Source organism: Muntiacus reevesi, chromosome 9 (genome assembly GCF_963930625.1).
Source record: "Muntiacus reevesi chromosome 9, mMunRee1.1, whole genome shotgun sequence".
In the NCBI taxonomy this organism is placed as follows: domain Eukaryota; kingdom Metazoa; phylum Chordata; class Mammalia; order Artiodactyla; family Cervidae; genus Muntiacus; species Muntiacus reevesi.
The window spans coordinates 59,769,987-59,793,574 of NC_089257.1; the positions used below are offsets into that span (position 1 = coordinate 59,769,987).

General features: G+C 45.2%; 1 protein-coding gene across 2 annotated transcripts in view; it reads right to left on the bottom strand.

Annotated features, from left to right (window-relative positions):
- Positions 1 to 23,588, bottom strand: part of SORL1 (sortilin related receptor 1) — a 157,249-nt gene that overhangs the window by 68,093 nt on the left and 65,568 nt on the right. For both annotated transcript variants that reach the window (XM_065944636.1, XM_065944635.1), the window contains exons 13-18: positions 12,768 to 12,946; positions 11,022 to 11,208; positions 8,037 to 8,165; positions 7,138 to 7,223; positions 2,939 to 3,111; positions 1,724 to 1,855 (exon numbers count right to left, since the gene is read on the bottom strand). In XM_065944636.1, coding sequence (XP_065800708.1) covers positions 1,724 to 1,855; positions 2,939 to 3,111; positions 7,138 to 7,223; positions 8,037 to 8,165; positions 11,022 to 11,208; positions 12,768 to 12,946 — 886 coding nt within the window. The remainder of the gene's footprint in view (positions 1 to 1,723; positions 1,856 to 2,938; positions 3,112 to 7,137; positions 7,224 to 8,036; positions 8,166 to 11,021; positions 11,209 to 12,767; positions 12,947 to 23,588) is intronic.

A 23,588-nucleotide genomic window follows, 5' to 3' on the forward strand; every position in this document is an offset into this window, starting at 1 on the left:
CTCCTCCACGTCAGCCCCTACAACCTCAGGGAGACTGGTCCTCTCAGGGATCCCCAAGCCTGATATACCCACTCCGGTCTGCTCTTGCCATGTATCCCCCCAAGACCTGTCCTCTGCTTTCTAATCAAATCCTATCCTTCCTTCAAAATACCCCGCCAGGTCCAACTCCTCTGCTAACCTTTCTGATCCACCTTGATCAACGGGCATTCATAGTTCTCATCACTGACTCTTTCACCATTTTGCACACAGTATTTGAGTTTATACTGTGAGCCTATAGACACTCAAGCTTTGCCTGCATCCTTCTAGCAAAGCGCTGAGCACATTCGATTAAAAAAAGAGAGAGGAAGAGTAATGACAAGACCACCAACGCACAGCTCAGAATGTGCCCAGTGCTATGCATCCTTCCACCCTTTCTCTCAACCGTCCCATGAGGGGAACACTCCGATGATCCCTGCTTGGTCAGAGCTCAGCTCAGATGTCACCTCCAAGACACCTCCTCTCCCCCGTCACGCAATCACATACCCTGTGTGATGTTCACTGCAGCACACGGCACCAACAGGACAGACGGACTTATTTCTTTGTTATTTTGCTTCCTCCACTAAAACCTAATCTCTCAACACAGGGACCTGCATGTCGTGCCTCCTGCTGTATCATCATGATCTAAAACCAGACCCGTCACGCCGTGTGCTGGGACATTGCACCTGCCAAGTGACTGACTGAACAACGGGATCTGCATCTTACGGATGAAGAAACTGAAGCTTAGAGGGGATCAGATACTTGCCTGAGTCATTTAGCTACCAGAATAAGGACTAGGGGACTTCTCTGGGGGTTCAGTGGCCAAGATCTCAAACTCTCAATGCAGGGGGCCGGGGTTCGATCCTTGGTCAGGGAACTAGATCCCACATGTTGTAACTAAGAGTTCACATGCCTCAACTAAAGATCCCGCAGGCCGCAACAAAAGAAGACCCTGAGTGCTGCAACTAAGATCTGGTGCAGTCAAGTAAATAAAAATAAATACTTTTTTTAAATTAAAAAAAAAGGGGATAAAGACTGAACCCAGGTCCATCTCTCGAGTTTGTGGCTTTTGCTGTGTGATTTGTCCTGTCTCTCTGGGTCTCCCTGTTTCTACTGCGCCTTCCACATGACCCACAAGTCATGCCTCCCGAGAGGTCAGCGTAAAGAGGTGTTGAGACAGTGCCCCAGGGCCCCAACAGGAATATGCAGGAGTTGAGCATGCCTAGGAGCCCATGATCTCTTACCCCTCTCGGCCCTGCAGAGCTCAGGTGCAGACAGGTGAAGTGAGGAGGTGAGAGGACCTACCTTACAGGGCAGCTGAGAAGTGAATCAGAGAATTCATGCAAAGTGGTTCCAACAGAGAACGACCACATGAGGATGGCAGTCACAGAATTATCTTCATCACACTAACAGCATTTAATACTGGAGTGTGGATGTTATGGCATTATAGTAATGCTACGGTATCGCTATCATTCCAGTTACTACCCTATGCTGCTGCTAGCCCCAATACAAGTGTTCAGGTATCTTAATGAAATCTCTATTTGACAGACGCAGGCATCCTGTTTGCACATGGGACCACCTTTCTCTGCAATTCTCAGGGAATCTCCAGAGGAGCTGGACACACTGGCTTCCCCCTCTGTGTCAAATCTGGCTTCCAGCCCAGCACCTCCCTGCTTGCTTAATCACAGACAGCACGGAAGGCACATACCTCAATCTTTTTGAAGCCAGAATCCACCCAGTAAAGTAACTGGCTGAGGGGTTCAAAAGCCAAGGCTTCTACTGTCTCCAGGCCAGAATTGAAGATCACCTCCTGCCCCGAACTCCCATTCAAACAGAGGCGCTGAAGAGACAGAAAAGAAGAAACACTATGAAATGCTCACATGATCTCCAGCCAAATCGGTTCCATCAATGGGAACCTGTTTATTCAACTGCCTTGACTGGCAAGGGCGGAGATGTTTTCTATTCACCAGTATTCCAGATGCATGAAGCTGTTTTTCACTAAAAGCATTTCTTAAATGGATTACAGCTTCCTGTTTGAAGCAGGATAACTTAACAGAACCCAGTCGTTTATATCTTCCTGCATGATGGTCGTGAACACTGGTCACTGAGCTATGTTGTATCACAATAATGAGGTAGAGATGATCAAGATGCATGAGCCTACTTGCTTTTAAAATAAATGAAACCGGATTGCTGTTATTTTTAAGATCCTGTGTCTGCTTTTTATAGTCCTTCCTCCCTCAGAGGCTCCAAGTCATCAGGTGCTACCGCTTGGACAGCCACGGGCAGCAGCCACTGCCTCCCCCTTCCCCAGCTCCCTGTTCTCTCCTCGAATAGCCAGGCCCTGTAAAATTTCTATTGGGTTGGAAGTCCAGATAAAACGTGTTAGAATTGCTTTTATAAAAGGATTAAATAGGCAACGAAAAAAGATCAAATAGCTCTCTTTAAAATGCACGGGTCTGCAAGTATGGCCATTTATCTGGCCTGCCCAGCGATCTTTACAGCTTACTTTCTGGTTCTTGACTGTGCTCGGAATAGCTGAAGTGGATAATTACGTGAACTACAGAGAAGTCAAGAGTTATTATATCAGGGCTTGAAAAGAAGGACACAAACGAGGCAGTGGCTATGATAGGAGGGATGAAGAGGGCTACATACTTAGCCCTAAAATCTTCCTAGCAGGAAAAGGGAGACCTCACTTACAAGCAAGAATGCAGATTTGAGGGCTCCCTTTGTTTTCCCTACAAGGACAGAGGTAGGCAGGGAAAGAAAATACTAGAACAGAAAACTGGAAAGTGTCATCCATTGGCCCTGAGATAAAACTTAAAAACCTCAAATACCCATCTCCTCAGAACACTCTGAAACAGGCTTACCAGGACTCAGCAGTCACAAGGCAGGGCCCCCACGAGCAGACCCAGGAAGGACCCACCTGGATGACGTCCAAGGCCAGGTCGGACCAGTACAAGCAGTTGCGCTCATAGTCGAAGTCCAGGGCCACCGCTGACCGCAGCCCGCTGAGGGGCAACTGCTCGGTGGCCCCCGAGGCCAGGTCGTAGCGATGGATGGACTTGCGCATGGCGTACAAGATGAACTCATTCTCCTCTGCAGACACACAAGACAAGAGCTGGTTGGGCCTGGGGGTGCTGGAGGGGTCCTCACACGTCTAACCTACCTCTTTCTCACCTGTGAGCCTCAGAGCCATGGATGGCACAAGGTGTGTTCAAGTGAGAACTTAGGGATCGTGACTTAGAAGGAGGGAAAAGCAATAACATTTCTGCCTCAACCAAGTTACTCAGACATCCATGAATCTCTGCTTTTTGCTGCTATCTTCCCCCCCCCAAATCTGTGTCCTCCCCTGCCCTCCCTAGTAGGCATGCTCCGATATCCAGCTTCAGAGCTCAACCTAAAAGTTTCGGTCTCATATGAAAATAGTCACACCACTCAGCACGTTCCTCCTCATCACAGGATGGACCGCATCATGTGGCACCGTAATCTCACTGACTAGGGAACTTGAGTCACTGAAGACTTATAGCTAAGTTTTCTAATCTATTTGCTCACCCATTCAATATCGTTTATAAAGACACAGAGCAATCATATCAACCTATTCTATTTTCAAAGTAATAATACATATGTTCCTGGCCACCTACAGAATGTATTACAACACAATCATCATGAAGATTCTACTTCTACTTAAATACTTACACAACATACATACTATGTACCAGGAATTGTTTGATCCCAGTAACAACTGTATAACGGGCTTCCCTGGTGGCTCAGACATTAAAGAATCTGCCTGCAATGCAGGAGACCCAGGTTCAGTCCCTGGGTTGGGAAGATCCCCTGGAGAACAGAATGGCAATTCATTCCAGTATTCTTGCCAGGAGACTCTATGGACAGAGGAGCCAAGTGGGCTACAGTCCACGGGGTCGCAAAGAGTCAGAGATAACTAAACGAGTTTGAGGGAGAGAGAGAGAACACCTGTATAATGGAAGAACTATTAACTCAACTCTACAAATAAGGACGCTGAGAGCAGGGGTTAAGTAACCCACGCAAGGTCACATAACTGGTAAGTGGCCGAACCAAGAACCGAACTCCAGTGGTCTGGATCCAGAGTCTAAGCTTTAACACCCAAGGCTGTCTCTTGCAAAACAGGCACCAAACTCTCAAGACAGAGAAACAGAAGCTCTGAGTGCTTGAGAAACTGATTTAATGTCAGACAGCTAAGAACAGGAAGAGCTGGTGCTCTTGGTGGTCTCTCTCTTCCTCTTAGGGACCGGCCTGGAAAACATCTGGAGTTTCCCAAGAGAATGAAAATTAGCAACACACCCACATCCATTTCCCAAGTGTCCATTGTGACAATATATTGCATCTGCAAGTGACAAATCTGGATTCCTCTGCTGCAAGCTTGCATGGTGATGGTTGTTATTTTTTCTCTCTCTCTCTCTCATTTAGCCACCTCTGCTTTATAAAGCTCCAATATAAATAATGCACTCAAAAACTTAAATCTACCTATAATTTTTTTTTAACCAAAGGTAAATCTGCCCTCTTTTCCTTTGGTCTCACTTCAAAAGGATCTAAGCTACCACATGATAACGAATCACTCCCTTTGGTTTTCAAGAAAAGCATCCCACTGTAATTCCCAGGAGACCAGGCAGTCAGATGAAAAGTGCTGAGTTTGTAAAAATGCTGGAATGACAGACTTGTTGCGGCAGTGCCACATGGAGCTGTGGAGATGCATTCACAGCAGCAAGACCTTCGCCCCACCTCTCTCCGGCATTCAGAAACCTCACTGTTGCTTTGGGATTTTTTCTTCTAACTGACAGTGCCTTTTGAGTCCAGAAACATCCACCTTAGGATATGGTGCAGAGAAACAGACAGCATGTTGTGTGTTAGAAAAGAAGTAGAATCGGTCAATCCCAGGCATCTATAAGCCCAGCCTAGAAATGTATGTCACTGTCCTAATCTCAAAGGAAGAAAAATTTCTTCACTTTTAAAAATCCTTCCAGATGACCAGATTATCTCATCTTTGCAAACATATTATGAATCCATGTTAGTCCTATGAAACATCTTTTCCTTTCTTGGTACATTCCTGCCTCTGCTCCATACTTTAAAAAAAAAAAAAATTAGAAGGTAGCCTACCCTACCCTACCACCTTCCCTGGTACCTCAGACAGTAAAGCGTCTGCCTAGAATGACGGAGACCAGGGTTTGAACCCTGGGTCGGGAACACCTTCTGAAGAAGCAAATGGCAACCCATTCCAGTACTCTTGCCTGGGAAATCCCATGGACCAAGAAGCATAGTAGTAGGCTACAGTCCACGGGGTCACAAAGAGTTGGACACAACACGGCTGAGCGACTTCACTTCACTCACTAGCCTACAAGGGCTTCCTAGGTGGCCAATGCAGGAGACATAAGAGGCGAAGGTTTGATTTCTAGGTCAGGTCAGAAAGATCCCTTGGAGAAGGGCATGGCAATCCACTCCAGTATTCTTGCCTGGAGAATTCCATGGACAGAAGAGCCTAGCATGCTCTGGTCCATGGGGTCACTGAAGTGACTCAGCATGCATACACACTACACCACAAAGGAGATTTTTTCCACTTATTCCCTATTCTATCCTCTCCTATCAGAAGAGAAAACAGCTTTCCGACCACTTCAGACAGCTCTAAACAAACTGTTTTGTCCCTCACTGACATCTTCAGAAATATTTATCACCAAAGTACATGCTCCAGCCCCTTATGAGCAATCACTCAAACCCTGCTCACCCAGGCCCTCATCAATAACAGCTCTCGTGAGGGGACTATATGAGTATTATCTGCTCGTTTGTGATAATCTGCTGAAGCCGTGTTCTTTTAAAGTCTCCACGGTGAGGGATGTTAATTACTTGGGTAACGATGGAAGATTAAATTAAGGGACTAATGAGCTTAGCATGAAAAACACCAGGGTGAGCTGGCAAACAGTGAGCAGGCGAGAGCGCTGCTCTTCCCCTCCCACGAAGGACGAGGTGGTTCTCTCATGATTTACGTGGTGCTGATGGCTGTTCCACTGGACGCCACCTCTGCTGAGGGAGACTGCCCTAATCACGCACCTTTCCCAAAAGGCACAAGCAGAAGGGAGGGCTCAGAGGGAAGAGAAGCCCTATATGAATAAGACTAGAAACAGAGCAAAGAAAGAAAAGATGCCAAGAGAGCAGCTCTTCATTAAGGTATCATAATTTCACGTGTGTGTGTGTGCATGCGTGCTAAGTTGCATCAGCCGTGTCTGATCCTGTGAACTGTAGCCCACCAGGTTCCTCTGTCCATGGGATTCTGCAGGCAAGAATATTGGAGTGGACTGCCAAGCCCTCCTCCAGGGGATCGTCCCGGTATATTACAAATACCTCAACATGAACCATTACCACCATATCAGCTTGAAACATTTGGGACATGCTAGATCTTAACAGCATATTCACTTGCTCCAAGGTTTCTCCTAACGAGCCTACATAAGGATGCATGCTCAAAGAATGGGCATGATGCTTGAGAGACGGTCAAGGGAAAGCATGGGGCTTAGAGTCTGAACTTTAGCTCTGTCACTCACCAGATATGGGACCTTAAATAAACTGTTTGACTCTCTCCTCTAAACATGCTTCTTCATATTAAAAAGAATGGAGCTAATAATAATATCTGCTTCATTGGGTAGTTATAGAGATTAAATTGATATAACACATGGAAAAGTGAACTAAAATGTGTAAAATTCCATTAAAATATCAGTCACAATTATCATTACAAAAATGAAGACAGACCACTTAGCTACTTCCCAGAAAGCCATGAGTCTGATTCGATGACAAATGGATCAAGAAGCAGCAGAAGACCTATGGGTGTCACTCAGCATCCCCTCGCCTAACACCCAACAGATGCCACATAAACATCTTTCAACGAACAAACGGGATTTCCCTCCAACATCTTCCATTCCTATAAAAGCATAAGGCCATAAATAAATGTCATTTAGAGACCTCACTTTGGGGCAGACAGGAGCTCTCAGAGGCCTGTAATCTCCATTCTTTCTCTCCATGAAGTTGGAAGAGCTGGGTGAGATCACAGTAACACTTCAACAATGTCTTGATGAGACAAAGGGAAAAAATCACGTCTCTTACCTGCCAAGGGGCACGGCACCAGCTCTCCTTCCAGGCGCATTTCGACATCTCCTCCACTGCAGGTGTCCCCAGAAATCTTCCGATAGCTGTCACCGCCCCCCCGCCAAAAGCAAGAAGTCAGAAACATCAAAGTACAGTCATGAAGGACCACGGACATTAGAGCTTATCTGTTCATTTTCCTACAGAGCAAGTAGGAGGATGCTGACTCACTCTGAACTGCTTCTGTCTGTAAAGCAATTAGGCAGCCCAACATTCTGAAGCAGGGTCCTAGGTAGGTTTCACATATACTGTTGACCCTTGAACAACTTGAAGGTTAGGGGCACTGATACCCCTCCAACAGGTAAAAATCTGCATAACTGCTCTCTCTCCCTCAAAAATCAAAGGAATTCATAAATGACTCACCCAAAGGTAGGAAACTCAGTCAGTCTGAAGAGAATTGGGACTAGAATCCTAGTTCTTTTGATTCTATGTATTGTGATCTATAATCAATCACAAACATTTCCCCACACTTAAATAAGATCTGTAAAATGAAAATACGGGTACTGTATTTATTGATTAAATTCCACCTATAAGTGGACCCGTGCATTTCAAATATGTATTGTCCCAGGGTCAACCATATCTCTTCAACATGCCACTCTGAAGACACTCATTGGCTGAAGTTTATGACTTAAGAAGCAACTGGAATTTCAGAGAAGCTTGCAGACTTGCACTGTTTCCCCATGGAGGGTGGGATAGGGAAAGAGTTAGTGAACATCACAATGTTAAATTTTGTGCAAGATACCTGAAAGATGCTAATGTGGAATTCTGTCATTGAGAGAATGAAAGGAGCCCAGGTGGGCCCCTACACTCTCCATGCCAAGCAGACCTGATGTATCCTGGACATGGCAACCATGACGTACCCTCTGGTTCTCCTGTAAGTAGAACCCACAGGACAAGGCACGGGAGGGGCGTATGAATTCCCAGAAAACTCCGGATCCGGAACACAAACCTCCAGGGACAGATCTTCACTCATCTTGAAGCCAAAGTCACTGAAAAGACAGTCGGGGCTTGTCAAGGCTATTGGTTTACACACTTCAGGTATTTAAGCCCCTCCTGTGTGACATCTACTCTATTGCCCCACACCAGCTTCATAAATCACTTAGGGACGTCCCTGGTGATGTAGTGGTTAAGAATCCACCTTGCAAGGCAGGGGATATGGGTTCGAGCCCTGGTCTGAGAACTAGGATCCCACATGCCGCAGTGCAACCAAGCCCTTGGGCCACAACTACCGAGTCTGAGCAGTGCAACTAGAGAGAGAGTCTGTGTCCTGCAACAAAGACTGCACATGTCACAACCAAGATCCAACAATGCTAAATAAACACCTAATTATATACATATTTAAGTTACTTAATGTGTCCCTTTAACAAATACTCACTTTTTCACACCAGTACATTTCAAAAAAAACTATATCAGAGTCATAATTGGAAAACCACTATCCATGCCATAAATAGACAAAAACGAGACAGATCATGATATCCAAAACAAAATGATACTGCATTTTTTAGCTGGATCCAGTTCCCCACCCAGACTCTGGGCCTGCCCTCTCTTTGTTAAAATAGATCAGCAGTTGTGAAAAGTCTGCTGTATCTCACCCAGTGAGACTTTCTCCTTGACACTATTGGGAGAATTAAAAGAGAAATTTAAAAGAATAGTCTTTTTTCTAAACTAAGGCTTTGCTGTTATTTAAGACCACGTCCACTTACAACTTAAAATCACCCTGGCTTCCTCCTCACGTACTTTGGGACTCAGTTCTTTAGTCCAGGAGACCTCCTGCTTGTGGGGACCACACCTCTGCCACTCCCACCTGCTAGCCAGGTAAAGCCCTGGGGTAGGAAGCAGGAGTCCCAGGTCTAGTCTTGGCTCTGTCCTGTTACTACTTGTCAATGCCTGAGCTGACAGCTCTGAAATGAGGTGCTGTCATATGTACTTCCCGAGGTCTGGCCCAAACCATCAACTCGAAATCCAAAGACATTTTCCAGGTTGGTGCGCTTTACCCAAAAAGGTTTCATTTACTCTATTACATGCAACACCTACTATAGGGAAAGTATTAACAGGGACATGGAAAAGCGGTTCATGTGTATATTTACGTCACAGTCCACACCAAACCCTCAACAGAGAATTATTCGAAGGGAGGAGTTTTATTACTGAACAGGTCCCACTTGTTAAATCAGGCAAATTTTTACAGAGTGGCTACTTTCAACCTTTTGGGGGACTAGGCAGAGCACTAATTACTCCAATAGCCAACTACCCTTCATAGGCAGTTTCTTCAAACTGTAGGTCATAAACTAGTGAGCCTGTGAAAGCACATTGGAGGGTCAGGACCTGCTTCCTCTCCTCCCCACAAAGAACAGAAGACTGCAAAACTCATCGTACTTGAAAGTAAGCCTTAGCTCACAAAAGTTTTGTTTATATAGATGTATGCCTGTGTCTACATACACAAATATGTATAGGTAAAGAGGCATACCATAAAATACACTGCTTACTAGGGGCTGCAGTCAAGAGTTTGAAAACCACTCTTATTGGCAACGTTGGGGAATATAAAGATGTAAAAGAAACTTTTGATGTTTTCGAACTGTGGTGCTAAAGAAGACTCTTAAGAGTTCCTTGGACAGCAAGGAGATCAAACCAGTCAATCCTACAGGAAATCTACCCTGAATATTCATTGGAAAGACTGATGCTGAAGCTGAAGCTCCAATACTTTGACCACCTCATGCACAAAGCCAGCCCACTGGAAAAGACTCTGATGCTGGTAAAGATTGAGGGCAGGAGAAGAAGGGGGCGACACAGGATGAGGTAGTTGGATGGCATCACCGACTCAATGGACATGAGTTTGAGCAAACGCTGGGAGATGGTGATGGACAGGGAAGCCAGGTGTGCTGCAGTCCATGGGGTTACAAAGAGGCAGACACGACTGAGTGGCTCAACAGCAGCAGCAGCAAACTACAGTCTCCTCTTTCCTATCAACAGTCCCAGGAGAAACACCCATTCCTCCTCCAAGGAGCCTAGATCTTTCCACGTCCCATTACAACTGCTTATGCGCATGCTGTTCCTTCTACATTCTCAGGCAACGCCTTAGATATTCCACTCAAGGACTAATGAATAAACAATATGTATATTTACACACACACAAATATATACATGTGCCTGCATGCGACGTTGCCTCAGTCATGTCCGACTCTTTGCCACCCCATGGACTGCAGTCCATCAGGCTCTCTCTGCATGGGATTCTCCAGGCAAGAGTACTGGAGTGGGTTGCCATGGGGTGGGTTCCATTTCCTGGGATGTTTCCGACCCAGGGATCGAACCCGTGTCTCTGGTGTCTCCTGTACTGGCAGGCAGATTCTTTACCACTAGCACCACCACCTGGGAAGCCTACGTATATATATGTATGTGTATATATATATATATATATATATGTATATACACACACACACACACACACACATCCTTGTTTCAGATAAAAAAACAAATTTCCTTGAAAATAGGGCTCCTAAGGAAAAGGAGTTATTCACAATGGAACCTTCAGCACGTTCCTTTCCTGGCTTGCCCTTGTGGAAATAAATCCCAGAGTAATCTATTCCTATATAAATTACTGCAGCTTGCTTGGTGGGGGCAGGGGGCAGGGGGCGGGCTGGGGGGGGTGTCACATCTCCATCACACCACACGGCTGAAACCAACATAAAAAGTGCCCGGCACAGCTCCTGGCGCCTAAGAGCTGCTTAATAAACACTTGTTTCCTGTGAGCCGCTCCCTCTCTTCAGGGGAAGGCAGACGCCCCAGCCTGTTGCCCTCACTGCTGAGGGACCAGAGGAGCACTCGGTCCCTGGCGTGGCCGGAGAACCAACCATTCGTAGTCCTCGCGGGTGCAGGAGCAGTTGGACACGACCACCGGCCGGTCGAAGTCTTCTCCGTTAAAGCACGTGGCGTGGGGGGTCCTCCGCTTGAAGACAGTCTTGTGCCCCAGCAGACACTCGTTGCCCCGCTCATCGGATGGGGACCACAGCTTGTAGTCATTCTCCGTGCAGGGCACCCCTGAGGAGGAGGAAATGTAGCATTACGGGCATGCTCACGTGGCGTTTCCTGTCCTGCCTGCCCCGTGGCCCAGCCACTCACTTCCTGGGCCTCTCGCTGCCGCCCAGCAAGCGTGCAGGCCCCAGAGCCGCCCTGACCCTCTCACTGGCTGGCTCTGGGGCCAGGCAGCACCTGCCTCTAGTGTCCCCAGAAACACAGACGTCCGCCTGAGAAACCTGGGAGGGAGCAAGCCCCCCTGGCGCTCCCAGTCGAAATTTCTGAAAGATTTGAGCAGATTCTGCAGTTTCCTTTAGAACTAGGTTCCCAGAGGTGTTTGTCTCTGGGGAGTTAGGTCAAAGTTGGACTCCCGAGAGGTGGCATCACTGAAGAGTACTGTTCCCTATCAGATTCCCAGGATGGCATGGACGCATCTGTAGTGTGGCCCATGAGCAAGAGAATCCACTGTCACTGCTTGGAAGGTGCGGGACCTTCATGGAAGGTCAGACAACCTGGACGGTTACTCCATCTACTCACATCCACTCAAAATTTAAAAAGAGTGGTTTCTACAAGAATTCCAAAGTACACCAATGTCTATATTAGTAGTTTATATCTTTTTTATATGTGTGTCTTTTGGTTAGATTAAATGCTGCCTGGAACAGATGAACTACTGTCAACTCAACGCCATCCCAATCAGCAAGCCTTTATTAAACCCTTACTGACGGTAAAGCTATTAGGCCATCCAGTGGGTAGAAGATAAAGATGCACAGAGAAGGTTCTTATACCTGAAGACCTATGACCCCGTTGATGAGGGACGACACGCAAAGCGTGGCAGACACAAATCTATAATTCAAGATGTGAAGAGAACATGTCCGTTCTGGACACAGAGAAGAGGGCAGAGGTCTGGTTGGGTTATTAGCAGCCAAATGCACTGGGTCCTGATCCATGAAAAGGATTTCAACTAGCAGAAACTGAATAGGTAGCCCACAGAGCATTCCAGGCAGCTGGAATAAGGTCAGCCACGGCAGAGAAGGAGCAGAGGGCAGGGTTAGGCGGGAGCAAGAAGGAAGGATGCTGCGGAGGTTTATTCTCCCTGCTCCCTCACTGGCAGGTCCTGGGCCTGGGCCGGCAGATGGAAACGAGATCCCAGACAGCCGTGAGAGGACCCTGCACCATTAGTACAGTTTACCCACCAAATGTGCCAAACTGGAACTGCTACTTTGGAAGAATGGTTTTCAAGCATTTATTCATTCACCTTTTCAGCACACATACACCTAAACCCAGCCTGTACCCAGGACCGCACAGGAAACGAGGATACAGAGAATGCACGGCCCTGGTAGGAAGTGCCTGAGTAACTGCCTCTGAATCTCTCGTTCACTCGCTGCATACGTGCTGTCTTCAGTGGATTACAGACCCTTCTGAGAGTATCTAAGCTGATGTCGATCCGAAAGGAGATCTATGTATACGTACAGCTGATCCACTTTGCTATACAGTGGAGACTAACACAGCATTGTAAAGTAACCACACGCCAATTTTTAAAAAAAGGTACTTCCATGAAAAGGGCCAAGGAGGCAGGCACTTACCCAAGGCATTTGTGGCATTGACCTGGAGGATCAGCCAGCTGTGGATGTTCTCCTTGTTGGAGCCGAAGATGGTGAAGACAGTACTCTTCTCGCCAGGCTCCGTAAGGAGCCCGTACACAAACACCGGCTTCTCTGAGAAGACGAACGTGGTCCAGGTCTCCCCTTCATTGGTGCTGTACCTGCCCAGGCATAAGAAGAGGATCCGTGCAGTTAAAGTCTGGGGGCAAGACCCTGGTTTCCAGATAACAGCCACCTGTAACAGGAACCAGGGCTCCTTGGGGCAGCGGCCGATCCTGGGATAACGCCAGGGAAGTTTAAGGTTGTGCTAGAAAGCATGGAAACGCTCGGAGACTGATGCTGTCGATTCGAAAATAGGAGCCAGCTCCATGGGGCTCCAACTGGCCAGGTTGGGACAATATGAACTTTAAAAAAAGAGAAATGATGGTAACAGATAATACAATGAATGAAAACAGGGTATGGGTCTGTACATGATAAAGAAAAAAGGGAAGAGAAGGGAAATTATTATATCACAGTACTAGCTAATAATTGTTAAAAAACAATGACAGAATGAGAAAAGTGACTGTGCTGCAACCCCACTGCAACAACCAAGTCAGACAAGATTATCTCTGGATGCCAAAAACACTGGGTGAAAGAATGTTGGGGACCAGAGCATCCACATGGTCTAAAGATACCAACTCACTCACTGCAAAAGAGGAAATGTTAATTTACAGAGGATGATCAGAGTTACAAATCTTGCAAATTTAGCAGCACTCGAAGTGGGGCAAGACAACCTGATGTCATGTAACTCTCGGATAAAGCACTGAGGATGACGCATCATCTAGGCAAGAGTCCATGAACTGGATGAATTGAAAACGTGGAATGTTCTATGTGACAACTGGTCTGGAATCTTCAAAACATCAAGGCTATCAAAAACCAACCAAACAACCCAAAAGGCAGAGGAATTGTTACAGATTAAAAAGAGACTAAAGACAAATGTAAACCCTGACTGAATCCTAGATTAGGAAAAAAAAAAAAAATCAACAGCTACAAATAATATAGGACAACTGGGAAAATATAACAGTCTATAAGTAATACTTATAGTAATGCCATCATCATTGGCATTGGATGGCATCACCAATTCAATGGGGATGAACTTGAGCAAACTCCAGGAGATGGTGAAGGACAGGGAGGCCTGGCATGCTGCAGTCCATTGGGTTATGAAGAGTCGGACACAACTTGGTGACTGAACAACAAAATAAGTCATACTAAGCTCATGATCATTTTCTCCGGCATGATAGCAGCATTCTGATTGTGTAGGAGAAGACCTTTATTTATTTAAGATACGAGTATTGAGCTATGAAGGGGTACAATATCTGCAACTATTTTTCAAATCATTTCCCCCTAAAAGGAGGGATGGATGGATGGAAAGATGGCAGACAGGATAAACATGGCAAAAGCAAAGCAAACAAAACATTAACAACTGGTGACTACATGAGGTGTAAGTGGAGGTAACGTGAGTACTTTTTTACACAACTTTTCCAACTTTTCCCACAGTCTTAAAAATTAAAAGTTGGAGGAAAGTGTGTCCTGAGAAAAGGCAGACTACATCAAAAAAAGTGTGCAAGCCCTCTTGGGGAAAAAAGCAGCCATGAATTCAATGTATTGATTTTAAATTAACTTTTGTATTAAAGACAAGGAGGAAGAAGAGGAGAGGAAAACGTGCCTGGTATTGGCGTCATCACCTAGCAAGCTGGTGAGAAGCTCACCATAAGAAACCTCTCAACTAGAGTGGGTTCAATTAGGGTCACAGAGCTACTGGAACTCTCCAAAATCCAATTTAAACACAGAACTTTTCTTTCACTTTTCTCAAGTTTTTGAGATTTTACTTTTACTCGGGATCTTAATACTTGATGTAAATCTTTTTACGTCATTCAATTCAAGCACTTCCTCTTGAGATTACTAAAACTGGTACTTCTGCAAGGGGGCTACGGGTTAAACCGTGGTCATGGTGGGGGTGGAGTGGGGACAGGGCAGAGGGAACTGAGCGATCTCCTCTACAGATCTTTCTAAGAGGAGAAATTCTCTTCCGGCTGACATGCTTCTGGCTTAAGCTAATCTGAAGCAGATAAGGAGATAAGTTAACTTAGTCTCCTTCTTGCGACAGGGTGATGAGCTAAAGGCTTTCAAGCTCAGTCACATCTTACTCTTATTGACCCCATGGGCAGTAGCCCAACAGACTCCTCTGTCCATGAAATTTTCTAGGCTAGAATATTGGAGTGGGTTGCCATTTCCTACTCCAGGAGATCTTCCCAACCCAGGAATCGAACCTGTTTCTCCTACGTCTCCTGAACTGCAGGCAGATTCTTTGCCACTGTGTCACCTGGGAAGCAAAGGTTGAGTAGCATCCTTAAAGCAACCTGAACCGCAGAGTCGATCTGTCAACCAGACACGATGGAAGCTACCCCTCTGCTCTGCGATCACAGTGGGAGTCTGTCTACTTGCACACCATGTAGGTAATTCTGTTGAATAGCTCCTCGAACCCAAGATAACCTCAGGAAATGAATCACCCCATTTCTTGAGAACTTCCCAGCAGACCCTTGACAACAACATTATTACTGAGACTAAAAGCAGGTGCTCAGCCGAGTGCAGCTTTGTACTTAAGAATAAACTGTGCCTTTAGAAAACAGCGCTTTTTCAGAATTTTGGAGAAAGGGCAGTCACATCATCAGCCCAACAATTAAGGGAACATCTATTCTGGGCTGAATTCTGGTCTCTGAAGGAGAACTTGTGTTGGTGAAATGAAAATGACAGGAACCTTGCAAGAAAACAAACCAAGACATCTTTATATTCCTAACAGGCATGGAAGAGGATGTAGGGCCTCAGCCCTTAGGAAGGAAGAATTCAAAACATTCAAATAAAATACAGACATAATCTCATGGTCAAAACTCTCAAAAAGATGAGACTATATACACAATGATGATAATAATATAACATAACCAAGATACACTACAAGGGACACAGTAGTAGAAACTCAAAACACAAATCCATGGTTCCACAGAAAGGTCCTGATGAGTTCAGACTTTTAAGGAACATATTCAAGATGAGAAAAGAGTCATATAACCAAGGGCAAAACCTTAAAGAGCCGTAGCAATCTAATTAATTTTAGCTGTAATTCTTCACACTAGTAATCTGCAGGAACAGTGACCAAACAGCTCAAGCTCAAAATAAGCCAAAGATAATGCTTCAAATTACCAAAATAATTGGCAGATTAGTGGGCAGTGGGACATGGGTTGGTTTCCCAGCAAGTTCTATAAAGAATCAGAATGGAATGGGATCATCCATCTGATGGTTAATGGTATAAACAGCGATGACAGAGAAAAGCAGAAGAGGTTAGTCAATTTCTACGTTGGATTTATCTTTATTAAGGAGAATGATCTTCAAACTGGACAAAGCAGAAAAAAAAAGGAAGTTAAAGGAAAATGAATATGAAATAAAGCACATTTGAGGGAACTGAAAGATTTAAAGGAATGATTGCAAAGTTCCTTTTAATAATCTCTAAAAAGAACCACGAGAACAGATGAAGATCTCAAAACTAGACGAGAAAAAAGTAGTTTTATTTCCCTTAAGAAGAAAAAGTGGTTTCAAGTATGAAACAGCTGATTTGAGAGAACTTAGATACGAAGGAAGGTAGAGCTGGGAACACACACAGGTTCACACACAAGTCATAACAAATGAACCCTGTTTCTTTTTCTTGGGGTTGATTCTTGATTTGAGAACAAGGTAATGATAAGCGTGTTCCTGTCTTCATAAGGATATTCGTGGCAGTGGGCTGAGGGGACAGTATTGACTGGGGAGGGGCATGTGGATATTTTCCGGGGTGATGGAAAAGTTCTCCATCCTGACAAGCAACGTTCAGAATGGATGAAATGGTGTATTTAAGATAAGAGCATCTCATGGTGTGTAAAGGACATCTCAATTAAAAACATAATTTAGTAGAAGCTACCAGCTTGAGAAGGCTGTCAAAGTGTAAAAACAGTTTTGGGTTTTTATTAACAGAAATCAAGTCTCTAGGATCATGTGGGTATCAATGCCAATGGGATGTGTGTTTCAGGCTGCTTGAGGCAGAACGGGCCCCCTCATCTTAAAACCCTGATAGTGTGAGGAGGACCCAAGAGAGAACCTACAGGGTGTAGATTCAGAATCCTACAGCACTGGAGGGAAGGAACTGGGGCAGTCTGCCATGGATGGGAGATGCTCTCCGGAGAACAGGCAGGGGTCCTCAAGCATCTGAAAGGCTTTCAGCAAAAGAAGAAATACCTGTTGGGTGCATCTCCTGGAAGCAGAGCTGAGCCCACTGCACGAAATGGGAGTGAGTAAGATTTAGGCTCTCTCTGACCTGAGAACTTCCACTAGTAAGGGAATAGATAAATAGAGTGCATGAACACATGAACAACAAATTGTCCCAAACTGAAATAGCAGCTTTTTATTTTTCAATTTGGCGAAGTCTCCATCACTAGAATTATTCAAGCAAAGACTGGGTGATCATCCATCACAGATGACAGGCAATTCCTGCAATGGATGGCGGAAGATGGAACTAGAGGATGTAACGTTGCCATATTCCTGCTGCTATCTCCCCGTGGACATCCCACAGCCACGTCAGTTCACCCTGTCCAAATGTGCACTCAGCCCCCTGTCCTTCTGGCCGACTCCTTTTCCTCTGCTTTTCTGTGAATGATATGACAGGTCATCTTGACCTGTCACCCCTCAGCCCCTGCAAACTGTCTGGTCAAAAAGCAACTCCTACAGACTTAGCCCTGAAAATGCTCGGTCCCCATCTAGGCAACATCTCTCACCTCCAGTCTTGGTCCTTTGAAAATGCACGCTCCTGGGCTTCCCTGGTGGTCCAATGGTAAAGAATCCATCTATCAATGCAGGGGACATGGGTTCGGTCCCTGGTCTGAGAAGATCCCACATGCCTCGGAGCAGCTAAACCCGCGAACCACGACTGTTGAGCCTGTGCTCTAGAGCCCAGGAGCCGCAACCATTGAGCCCTCGAGCTCTAGAGCCCATGGTCCTCAACAAGAGAAGCCACAGCAATGAGAAGCCCAGGCACTGCAATTAGAAAGTAGCTCCCGCTCACCCCAGCTAGAGGAAAGCCTGTGCAGCAACAAAGACCCAGCAAGGTCAAAAATAAATAATAAACAAAAAGTTTAAAACATTCACGCTCCTCAACCTTGCCAGAGCCATCTTTCTATACAAGCCATGTCGTTCTGCTATTTAAAACCCTTAAAGGGACCCCATCCCTTCAAAAGCAAAGTCCAGTCTCTCTGGTAAAGCACATGAAAGTCCTGGGGGGTCCTGGCCACTTCTCACACACCTACCTCGGGTCTCACTCCTCACACCTCCACCCTGAGATCTACATTCTATCAACACTGAAGACTTCACCTTCCACTGATTCATGTTGGTCTCCCCTAAAGCTCTTTCTGACCCTGGGACAGTACCCCAGCATTGTTATTTACCCTTGAAGTCTCAGCCCAAGGTTCCTCTCCTCCCAGAAGCCTGCCTGGCCCTCCTTCTGTGGTTTCCCCTAGGACCCTGCGCTCCCCTCTACTTTATACCTGTGACCCAGCAAGACCCCATGCTGCCTCCCCCAGGCAAACCCCTCCCCCAGGTTCTCCACGCAGCTCCTTTCTGAAATATACATAAGAGTGTCTGATGCACATTTCCTGAGCTGTTTTACAGATGGTAAAACCACCACCAAATGGAAGATGTTAACGACTTGATGGCAATGAGCTGAGCGTAGCTACTGGAGTCTAAGGATGGATAATGTGAACCCCTGTGACACCACAGTGTTACCTCAATATCAAGCAATCAGAGAACTTTGCAGGGCTGCTCTGTGTGTGTGTGTATGTGTGTGTGTCTGTGTGTCTGTGTGTCTGTGTGTCTGTGTGTGTGTTCTCAGTTATGTCTGACTCTTTCAACCCCATATATATATACATATATATATGTGTGTGTATATATATCTCCCAGCAAGCTCCTCTGTCCATGCAGTTCTCCAGGCAAGAATACTGGAGTGGGTTGCCATTTCCTAATCCAGGGATCAAACCTGCATCTCTTCTCTCCTGCATTGGCAGGCAGATTCTGAACCACTAATGCCACCCGGAAAGCCTCATCTGGTCTTACACACTGCTACATTTAAAATGGATAACCAACAAGGACCTACTGTCTAGCACAGGGAACTCTTCTCAATGTTATGTGGCAGCCTGAATGAGAAGAGACGGTGGGGGAGAGCGGAATATGCACAGCTGAGTCCCTTCATCATCCACCCGAAACTATCACAATATTGTTAATCAGCTATACTCCTACACAGAATAAAATTTTTTTTAAAATGCTCTCCTGAAACCCATCAGGGAGCTCAAGCTTTTTGAGCACTAGTTGTCCTGGACTCCCTGTCTGATGCCTTACAATAAATGCTACTCTTTTCTTTACCACAACCCAACGTCAGTAGATGGGTGAGCAGACCCAAGTTTGGTTCAGTAACATACCTACTTATTTAATGACCTGATTTTTCAGTATCTTCTACAACAGCTACCATTTATCAGGAATAAGACCTCTTACTCACTTTTCTGCCGCTGGCAAACAGAAGGGCATTAATTAATATTTTATGTTAAAGGAAATTAGATGAAATGCATTTTATATATATGTGTGTGTATATATATATTACCCCATTTATCAGTTTCTCAACAGTTAAAGACTGATAAGAACACCTCCTCCTCTATAACTCAAGGGGCTGAAGAAACCACACGGGGGTGAAAATGAAGTGCAGGGTGACTCAACCATCAAAGGTACTATGAGATCAGGTTCTGCAACCAAACAAACTGGTTATCTGCCACCTCTCACCTTCTGGTACTGTGAGGCTGCTTCCAGAACTCAGGTCTAGAAAAGACAGCCGCTCTGCTGGACGGAGTATTGGCAGTGGCTTTTCGGGACTCACAGAGGGAAACCCTATGCAATCTGAACTCTCCTATGAGGAAAGAGGCTTTGGGGAATGTCCCCAACTACTATTATTAGTAGTTACTAATAATATCCTTATGCTGACAGGCGAGCCAGCAGGAAGAAATAAAACTGATTGTGTCCGTCTCGGTCAGACCGACCAGCTAGGGTTTGGGTTTGTTTTTGGTCAAAGTGTAGAAACAAAACACCCCCCTCTCCGAAGAACACTGATTCTACACAAGAAAGACCTGCAAACCCCTGAGCAGGTTCACGGTGACAGCACGCTGAATGAAGGAGTAAGCGACTCCCAGAAGAAGTTCTTATTTACTCATTTCAGACATGCAGGAGCAAAAACAAACTGTTCCTCTTCTTACTCTCAATTTCAATTAACAACAACAAAAAAAAACAGCCTCAGTGGAGAATCACAGCAGAAGCTGAAACAAGTTAAGTATAAACTCTTAGTTAGCTGTGCTAATTAGGGAGAGAAAGACATGAATAATTTTTTAAAAAAAGAACCAAAAAAAAAAAAGCCCACCTAAACTTAACTCTTACATTAAGCAAGGTTCCAACCTCTGTTCCACTAAACCTCTTACTAGAGTTAGCTGTTATCCCTTACTCCCTAAGGTTGGGTAAGTTTTGGGTCAGAAAGCTTGTCCCCTGGTCTCTCCCTCCAGCTAGTTAAGAAACATCTCGGAGCCACAGTGGGGCTGGCCAGCTTGCAAAGGATGCCTCACTAACCTCTGTATCCTCTCTTCCTAGAACAACAACTGGCTTCTCATGGATATTCAACAAATGTTTGTGCAATTGACCTAAAATGATGCCTAACAAATATGTTCAATTTCTGTCCAGTGTGAACCTGAACTCCTGACAGTCACATTCTCACCAGGTTGCACACATCTAGGGACCCCCCGCCATGCACATTTGTGTTCCAGGGATTGTCATTGACCACAGAACACACAGAACTGCTCCCGACCCCCAGGGGTTTGTAAGACTGCCATGCTACCCCAACCCTTCCAGTTTTATTACCCAGGGAAAAAATCAAGCAACGTTGGAACACTAAGTGTGCATGACCTATTTATCAAACAATCAAACATTTACTAAGTGCCTGCTAGCCTGCGTAGAATAGAAATCCTTGTCTACAAAGACCGTGTTAATGAGTTGAGGAATTCAGGCATATGATGAAAAGGTAACTAACAAACGGAGGCAGCATGTGATGAATGCCAAATCAACGAGACAGCTGCCGATAAATGCCACGAGACGCGAAGGAGGGAGGCAAGGCCTCGGCTGGGGACACCAGACTTAGCAGGGTCTGAAGCCCTAGACCAGCAACAAAAGTCCAGTTGAATCAGAAGGGGCCTCCACTCACGTGGTTTAAAGATCTGAACTAATTACAATAGGATTTTCTGCTTCTCTTCTGATGAGGCTGATAGCACACAGGTCAAAAGCAGAGCAGCAGGAGAAGCAAAGGGGAAAAAAAAAAAAACCCTGTGAGCAACACACAAATGCCAGGTGGCTGCACCACACAGGTTTTGGCCCAGCTCAGACTGATATTTGGGACACATGCACCTGTCAACAGGAGGCCTGAACATATTCTCAATTTGCAAACGCGTTATTTGAACCATACCTACAGACAACCTCCAAATGAGCTGGGCAAACAAAGGAACACTAGAGTGCCCATCTCCCGCATGTCTACGACCTCAGTCATTGTTCAGAGTCGGCATAGGGCACTGTGATCTTCTGGCAGCAGGTCTCATTTCCTGATCATGTTTTGCTGCAGCTAGCTAGCAATGACTCTGCGTTCCCTGAGCACATATGCGCCAACAGATGGTGTAAGAGGACCAGAATCACGTAAACTGCTTCAGAAAGGCTAGTTTGGAATGCAAATGTAGTCTGGAGGAGAGTTAAACAGGGAAAATCAGGAAGTGTGTCTCTGCAGTCTGACTGCCACACACAGAATGAAATGTATTCTTAGGCGGTCAAACTACCACGGAAATCCCCTACCATCCTCCTCCCAGAGTGCCCTGGATGTCACACTGTGTACTTACCTGTCCTAGCACTAGAGGATGGACTCCCTGAGAGTGGAGGAAAACGTCCTATTTCTCTTTAGACACATGTCACCCAGCACCGTCAGTGCTTGAGAAACGTGTGAGATGGGAATTAACAAATTAATGGATAAACAGGGACTTCCCTAGCGGTCCAGTGGTTAAGACTCCATGCTTCCAATGCAGAAGGCATGGGTGTGATCCCTGGTCAGGGAACTAAGATCTTTTGGCATGGCAAAAAGGAAAAAAAAAAAAAAGCTACAGAAAAATTAATGTATAAATAAATGATGACATGACTGTGGGAAGCAGGTGCCCTCTGACTGTCCTCCTCTTTACAAACATCAATCTGAACGTGGACACAGCATGCTGCTTGCAAAGAGGGCTTCTTCTGACTCCTGGCTCTAAGGCAGCCGCTGACCAGAGCTGCATGGACCAGAGAACAGCCGGGTGAACGGCAGAATGCCAGGACTTTGTTTCTCCCTGTTTCTTGGAGGCCACGCTGCTCAGCACAAGTCCAGCTACCCATAAGGGAAAGAAACCAGCTGTTAAGATCTCTTTTTTCAAACCACCCACCTCTCTGACTTGCTGCTGGTCCTGTTTCTAAAAGGAGTAAAGGAAAAGAAGTCTTTCTTCCTTGCATTAAATGAGATGATTATAGAAGCCCTCTCCTCCTCCTCCAGCAAACTGTCTTATGAATTCAGCCCCAAAACAAGAAGTGAGAACTAGTCTGCCCCAGCCTAATGTTGACAAAATTAACCTTTGTCACAACTTGGACAAAAGTAATAAAAGAACTGGTTCTGATAACATCAGATTCATGAAGGCAGAGGTTACTAACTCTCAACATTTTTGCTTTTCAGAGGAATGTACCACAAAGAGTACAGAATGTCATTTAAAGACCTGAATGCTAGTCTTGCCTGTTATGAACAAAGCAGGGATCTAGAGCAAAGCGGGGATCTATACTTTACTTTCTGAGCCTCTGTTTTCTCATCTATACCATGAAGCCATTAACCCCCAATGTCCTTTGCAGGTCTATCTGTAAAAACCCCAGAACCAAAGGTTATCATAGTAAAAGTCACCTGGTTATCAAATAATATGTATTCTTGAAATTATTATTCATGTACTACTATTAATTATTATTATTACTCATTCTATGAATAACTGTGTCACACACAAAGCTAAGAAGACAAGCTGAAGAGCCTGGTGACTCAGATGGTAAAGCGCCTGCCTACAATGTGGAGACCTGGTCCGATCCTTGGGTCAGGAAGATCCTCTGGAGAAGGCAATGGCACCCCACTCCAGTACTCTTGCCTGGGAAATCCCATGGACGGAGGAGCCTGGTGGGCTACAGTCTATGGGGTCACAAAGAGTCGGACACGACTGAGCGACTTCACTTTCTTTTCACTTTTACTTTCCAGTAAATTTTTTAGTCATTATTAATTTATATTTTATAATATAGAGTTGCACTTTTTCAGATCAATAAAATTATTTCTTTTGTTCCTCTCTGAGATAGGAAGGGCAGATTTTCAGTCCCACTTTATAAACAAGAAAAGTTTACATAATTTCCTTAGTCACAAATTGTGTGCTCAATAACCTAGTGAAACAAATAATCCACTTATAATCACAGAGTTAAATTTCTGGAAGAACAGTATAATGTTAAAAAGCTTCATCAAAAAATCCAGAAATTAATCATACTAAGTGAAGTAAGCCAAAGAGAGAAAGATAAATATTGTATGATATCACTGATACCTAGAATCTAAAAATGATACCAATGAACTTATTTACAAGA